We start from the raw sequence: 6,702 nt of genomic DNA, 5'->3' as shown, positions 1-6,702 counted from the left end.
AAGAAAAAAAATTCCTCTCAATAGGACCAACCCCCGTCCCCCTCCTCAGAGGTCAAATTATTTTCAGCTGCTCGTGACTGGAGGGATTTACATTAACCCTACGCTGCTCCAGTTCCTGCTTTGCTGCACTGCACTGCCCTGAGTGGCCTTGTAAAAATGCCAAAGGTGCCCTGAAACAAAAAACTCTGACACATCATTTTCCAGCCCCCAACCAACCAACCAACCCCCTCCCACCCCCAAATCCCAAACAGTTTCCGTTTGTTGTGATTAAGAGCAGGTGCTTACTCAGTCCCATGCACCTTTTGCTTCCATCTCCCTGTGGGAAGGAGGGGGGGTAGTTGGTGCCAGTCTGGGTGCCCCTCTGAGAGTGTCACGGGGTGTTAACACCATCTCCCATCCGCTGAGATCTTCAGCACGCAGGCCGGCAACTGCAAAGCTCACTCTGTTCAAGTCCTGCTGCAGCTGGTGAGACTTTGGAGCTTTCAGCCCACATGTCCTGAGAGGTGCAGTCACACAGCGGCCCACAGATATACATCTTTTGGGCCCCAGTTTTCGGTTGCAGTGCCAGGTGTTTGGTTTGGAGCAGGACCGCAGCCCTGTGGTTACCGGCTGCTTACACTGTAAACCTACATGTCCCACATGCATGTGCAGAGGGAGGTTACAGTAACCTCAACTATTCTCCTGTCACTGTCTGTCTGAACACTGATGGCTTTGATAGAGAGGCCACAGACCACAGCTGCTCAAGATAGATAGATAGATAGATAGATAGATAGATAGATAGATAGATAGATAGATAGATAGATAGATAGATAGATAGAGAAGTTAAGAAGTTAATGTACTGATGATATTTTGATGAATCTTTCTGATGGGTTTTTAAGTATTACGTTTCAAACCATGATTTTACATTCACTTGTATTCACTAAATAATGGTTTCTCTTCACTGGCACAGCTCCAGTGAGTTCAGTCCAGAGGAACCTCGGAGAAGCAGCAGCAGTCCATAATTCATTGAGAACAAACACTGCGTAATGTGCCGTCGCCTTGAGCGCGCATTGTCCTCTGTGAGAGCTTAAAACGGGGCAGGGTAAGAAAAAAAAAGGAGGCTCAGCAGGCTGTGCTTTTAAAAGACCCGAGGAGACTATAAAACTGGTGTCATGCCCGCTGTTGTGAATGTGAAGGCTCGGCTCGATGTGTGCGCACAGAGACGGAGGTAGGCAGAGCAAAGACAAGAGAAAGGAGGAGGACAAGCCACACTTTCTTAATCCACGCTCATAACTCACACAGTAGTCAAGGTTTGTGTTCACATGTCGGATCGCTGTCAGAGGTGCACACAGGCGTGAAGCGGGAGCGTTTTTCTCCACCTCACTGTGGATTTTAGGCATTTTTTAAATTCTTATTAATATTTTTTTTTAACAAAGAAACAGGCGCCAGAGATAAGAACCGTGTCTTTAGCTACTTAAATACATTAGGATGCGCGTCTTCTCCTCCAGCCGACCCGCTGCTGTTTGACACACTTCTCTCTGTCGTCGAGACCTGGACCCGCGGACCGGTCTGCTGCTGCTGCTGCTGCTGCTGCTGCTGTCCTTTAAGCGGCGGGAGGGGTGAAGTTGGGCTCCGTTCAAACTTTTCTGGCCGTGCGTATTTTGATGCCAGGGAAATGGGACCGCGCCAACGGAAGAGCGTGTCCGCGCTGTGCAAGAAAAGTTTGCTGTGGACTGTGCTGATACTGTGGCTGACCACGTTTGTGGACGGGACCTGGAAGACTGGACTGTACAAGAGCTACTCAGCCCAGCCAGCAGCCTCTCACACTTCAGTCTACCAGAAAAGGTAAAGGGGAGCATGCACTTTGTATTTGACTCTACTGCACCTTTAATCCTCTATCAAATCTTATTATATGCACAAAAATAACCCTTTTTTGCTTCTTCAGGCTATTTTTTCCCCCACTTCTGGTCAGTGCATGACTCTACAGAGCTACTCCCATCTCCATCCATCTACCAGGTCTTATTGTCTTCCTGACAGTTGGTTTCCTTTTTCCTGTCCTGGCAGCACACATTGCTGTGCTCACTCCCATTGTTGTTTCCAGCTCGGCCACCTTCTGCTCTCTGTGAGAGCACCTCCACTGTCTCTGATGGAGGTAGGCTGTGGGTGCTTTGTTCCAGCAGCAGCAGCAACATCTGCTCCTTCTCAGCTGCTGTCAGGGTGCTCTTCAAAGGACCACCTTTAGTGCAGAGATCTGTCTACACAGAACCCGTTCCTTTGCTTCTAGAGAGAGACTTTTGGACAGTGAATGAGGGAGCAGCGTTTTTTTTTTCTTTTTATGTCTGTAATAAAGTGCACAAGATTAATAGCTTTAAGTAAAGACCACTGAATGAAAAAAGAGGGGGTGAGATGGGGTCCTAAACTGATGTTGTTGACGAGGGAGCTCTCTTGAAGAAAAATCCCCAGACTAAACACACAGGCAGGAGTGTACCAGTTCTGCTTCCCTCCTGGACCGGCCCAGTGTTTAGCTCGGAGAGTGGCCAGTTCTTCATGATGAGAGGACGCTTCCCATCTTCCAAATATTTATGCTGTCAGGTTGAGAGTGTGTGTGCAGATTGTGCGTGTGTGTGTGGGCTCAGCTTGGCCGTAATGCTGAAACACACTCTCTCTCGCTCTCTCTCTAATGAGTCCCTTTCTTCTGGGTGTGTCCAGGTGGCTTCCAGCGCTCCCAGCTTCACTCCACTGCCCCCTCCTCCCCTCCCCACTCCCCCCGTCACCCTCTCATAGCCAGAGGTTTGTGGACATGTTTACCAAACACAAGCAGCTGGGACTCCACTGCATCTGGTATTGTTTTGGGAATGGCGAAAAGGGGGGCGATGAGTTTACAGTCGTTTTGCTGCTGTTTGTCAGCAGAGGTGGAGGAATGGCAGGATAGATAGAGAGGAAGCTGCCGTAGGTGTGAGTCAGCCACCGTCTTCACAGGCAGAGAGAGGTCAGCGGGTTTGAGGTGACACGAGAGGAGCCGAAAGTAGCAGTCCACCTGCTGTCTGGCCTGATGGTGTGTCAACAAAGTGGCTAAACAGTGGCAGTGGGATTTCAAAGGACAGGAGGCTCTCTGAGGGACATTAGCAACTTGACAATCAATGACAGAAACTTAATCTTAAAAGGAAATAAACATCACCATCAGCAGACTGAGAAAGGATTCTGTCAGGGGAAAACCTTCACTATAAATCTCCTTCTGTACCAGCCTGTCTTCACACAGTGATTACCCAAAATCAAAGGAGATTAACAGCTCTTGAGTAATTTCTCGACTGGAGCAGTTGCTCTGCAGAGGAGCTGATAAAGTGTTCATTCACCCTTGGCGTTCTTAACAACTATATGAGCTCAGTACACTGAGGGGTTACGGAGGTAGCCGCTTCTTTATTTCTTGTCTCGCCCACTTCTTTATCCTCCCTCGGAGGACTTGTCATGGTCTGACAGGCAGTCTGAGCCCCTTGGCCGCCCTCATTCCTCACCCCTCTTAACCATATCCACGTTTTTTTTTTTTTTTTTTTTTTTAGAGGCATGGGAATGAAGATGACAGAGATTCCATCAGGCGGAGCCCTGAGTGGCTTAAAGCAGAATGGCTTTTAGATTTGACCATTCAGATAAGTTCAATCAATGTGGATGTGGAGGGAAATTGCTCATGGAGTCCCCACTTCTCATTATTAGTCAGGATGATTCTCAGGGAATGAGGTCGCATACCAGTGTGGATCTGCAACAATTAATTCATTATCAGCTAAAGCTTAGTCTTCAAGTATGTGGATAATTAACAAATTTGTGTCACTTTGTGAGCAAAGATTGCTTAAACGCAGTTGTTAATTGTTCAATTTTCTTCAGTCTTGCTTTGCTGCTCTTTGCTATGTAAACTGATCATCTTTGGATGAGTGATCTGACTTTTTGGACTAGTGTCTTGACAAAATAAAACATCAGTTCAGTCTCATTTCTGTCAATATTTTTCATAGACCAAACCATTTATTGAATAAATAATTAAGACATATTGAAAATAATCAGTAGTTGCAGCTCAGGATTTCTAACGATAATAAGTCAATAATCCGTTATTTTGAGTATGGATTTCTGCTTAGTCTGATTGTAAATGATTCTGTTTGGGTTTGTTGGCAGGACAAATCAAGACATTTGAAGACACATCTTTCACCGCTTTCTTACATTTTAGAGACAATGATCACTCAAGTAATCAGGAAACTAATTGACTCATCAAAAATAATTATTGGTTGCAGGCCTATTTTAGTGTCCAAGTCACACTTGCACACTGCAAGAGACAAGTCCACACAGTCACATTCGTGATCAGCAGAGCAGCGCCATACTTTACTGCCTCAGACACTTCAAGATGCACACACCCGTTACAACTCTGAGCTCACAGGTGTCCCGGCTTGAAAGCTCACGACAGACAAAGACAAATGATAGTCTTGGTGGTTTCTCTGAGGCTGCTGTGAAGAGTCACCTCACCCTGACCTTCAAAGCCTCAATGAGTTGCTTTCATGGTCTTCACATGGAAAACTCACAGAAATTGAACGTCAATCAGTTTTATTTCTCCGTTTGGAGAACAGTCTGTTTTTCCTAGAAGCTGCATAGATTGTGACTGCAGGAATGTCGTGTCCCTCTCTCTCTTCATTAATTTCACTGTGACCGTACTCTGTCTTTGTTGTTGGTTGGTGCAGCACATTTATCATACGCCTCTTCTACACCCCATGGGACCTACACTGCTTCATAATTGTCTTTGCTTTTACTTCCCTCTTCCCATGGGAAGTTGCCTTGTGTGACCCGTATGATAAAGTGACCTTTGTCTCTCCTCTCCTCTCCTCTCCTCTCCTCTCCTCTCCTCTCCTCTCCTCTCCTCTCCTCTCCTCTCCTCTCTTCTCCTCTCCTCTCCTCTGTCTGGCTTTTTGCCACATCTGTCTTTTGTCCTTTGTTCCTCCCTGAGCATTTTTCCCACAGACAGACATCTAGAGAAATTCCTCTAGATTCCTATCCATGCTGTTTTCAAACATATCTTTGACTGCTCAGCCCTCGTCCTCCCACAGTACGTGAATGGATGGGTGGATGGAAATGGAGTTACTGAGACGTTTTTCACCAGCATCTCACCAGCGCTTTGCCCTCTTGGCAGTTCACACGGCTTCACTCCCATCTCCTTCCTCCCCACACAGTCTGCTGATGAAAGCGCACCAACTCGGTAGTGTGATCATGAAAGATGCAGACTGCACCACCACGTACAGGGCGAAATGAGGGCACATACAGTAACTAGAATACAACATATAAGGAATTTGAGTTCATGAGCTCTGTCGGCGTTTACATTCATTGACTGTTCAGCACGTTTTTGTTTCCCTCCAATGTTTCACTGTCTTGGCGTCTGTAGGGTTGAGGAACAGATGGGCCAAAGCTGTGATTTTCCTGTCCCTTTAAGATTGTGGATTTCTTTAACTGTTGGCTGTGGCTATGTGTGACTGTGAGAGATGGTTGATGATTTATTTAGCTTGGACCCGGCATTCAGAGTGTGCCATGTGTGCTTAGAGACCTGATACTCACTGAGGGCCTGCTTGGTGTTTTTGCCAGTGAAACAGCACGGTGCTGGTGGGTTTCACACTTCATAACACATGGGCGCCTCCAGTAAGGAGAAGGTGTTGACTGTGAAACATTTTTAGAGTGAGAAACTGAGTGCACTGTGCACCTGTGTCGCTTTATGAATAAAACCAGACAAAATTCAAGAGACCATTGTGTGTCTGTGAAAATATATAGTCATTAAAATTAAGATTTTTTTAGCTTCATTTTTTTTTTTTTTTTTTTTTTTACATCCCAGAAGAGATAACAATGTTCACAGCAGCCAGTTAAGACATTTATCATTAGGCATCAAAAGAATATATGAATATATCGCCTTTAACAACAGTTGTTTCCGACCAAGTAATTTGATTGGACGAGAGGCATTCCATGAGTGTGGATGTAGCCTGGACAGCACTGGGACTTTAAACCACATGTATCACTATGCTTCATATGTGTTGTCTTAACCTTTAGCGTTACATGAATGGTTGTTACTGATGCTAGTTTGTAACATGAATATTTTTCCAGAAATAACATTTAAATAAAATGATGTATGGTCGCAAGAAATGAATGAAGCAAAGGACAGAGCCTGGATAATAAAGCACAACTTGTAGACAAGGTGCTGCTTTAGCTGGTGGTGTGCAGGGCAGGAAGACTTCAGCAGTCTGGTTTCAAAACCATTTGTGTGTTAGCAGCATAGTCAATAAATAATAAATAATAACTAGTTGTTGCTTATTAACCTTAACTAATGCGGCACTGGAAGAACTGTGGAGTCAGAGTAATATCACAGTCCAGGTTGAGCCTGTGATTGACTTGAGCAGGCTGCTCACCTACAGACTCGTAACTTTTCAACCGGATCACAGCTGTGCTGATGTTCAGTACATCGCTCCCTCTTGTGTGACATTGCTTCATCGCTTCTCTGCAGTGGAGGAAGTATTGTTCTTGCTGCTTTATAATTACAGTTTGATTTGTGAATACGTTTCAGTGAGTTATGACGGTAATGCAGATATTGGTTGTCAAGTTATTTTAGAAAATATAAGCTCTGTTATGCCAACTTCACTGAAGCAGCACTGGTTGGCATTTCCTCCTCGATAATTGCATAAGTGCTAAGCAAAGAAAGAGACTGGGACTGTA

At 45.3% G+C, this 6,702-nt stretch overlaps 1 protein-coding gene across 3 annotated transcripts in view; it reads left to right on the top strand.

The window, feature by feature from the left end:
• The first annotated feature begins 942 nt into the window (after positions 1–942).
• emid1 (EMI domain containing 1) overlaps positions 943–6,702 on the top strand; it is a 52,459-nt gene continuing 46,699 nt past the window's right edge. Inside the window, exon 1 of one of the 3 annotated variants that reach the window (XM_085786818.1) lies at positions 943–1,824. In XM_085786818.1, coding sequence (XP_085642944.1) covers positions 1,655–1,824 — 170 coding nt within the window. In that variant the 5' untranslated portion in view covers positions 943–1,654. The remainder of the gene's footprint in view (positions 1,825–6,702) is intronic. The other 2 variants (XM_085786819.1, XM_085786820.1) reach the window with 2 other exon arrangements.

Source organism: Trachurus japonicus, chromosome 9, assembly GCF_045865225.1.
Source record: "Trachurus japonicus isolate A0001 chromosome 9, Traja_1.0".
Taxonomy (NCBI): Eukaryota; Metazoa; Chordata; class Actinopteri; order Carangiformes; family Carangidae; genus Trachurus; species Trachurus japonicus.
This window is presented reverse-complemented; position numbering and strand designations above follow the sequence as displayed.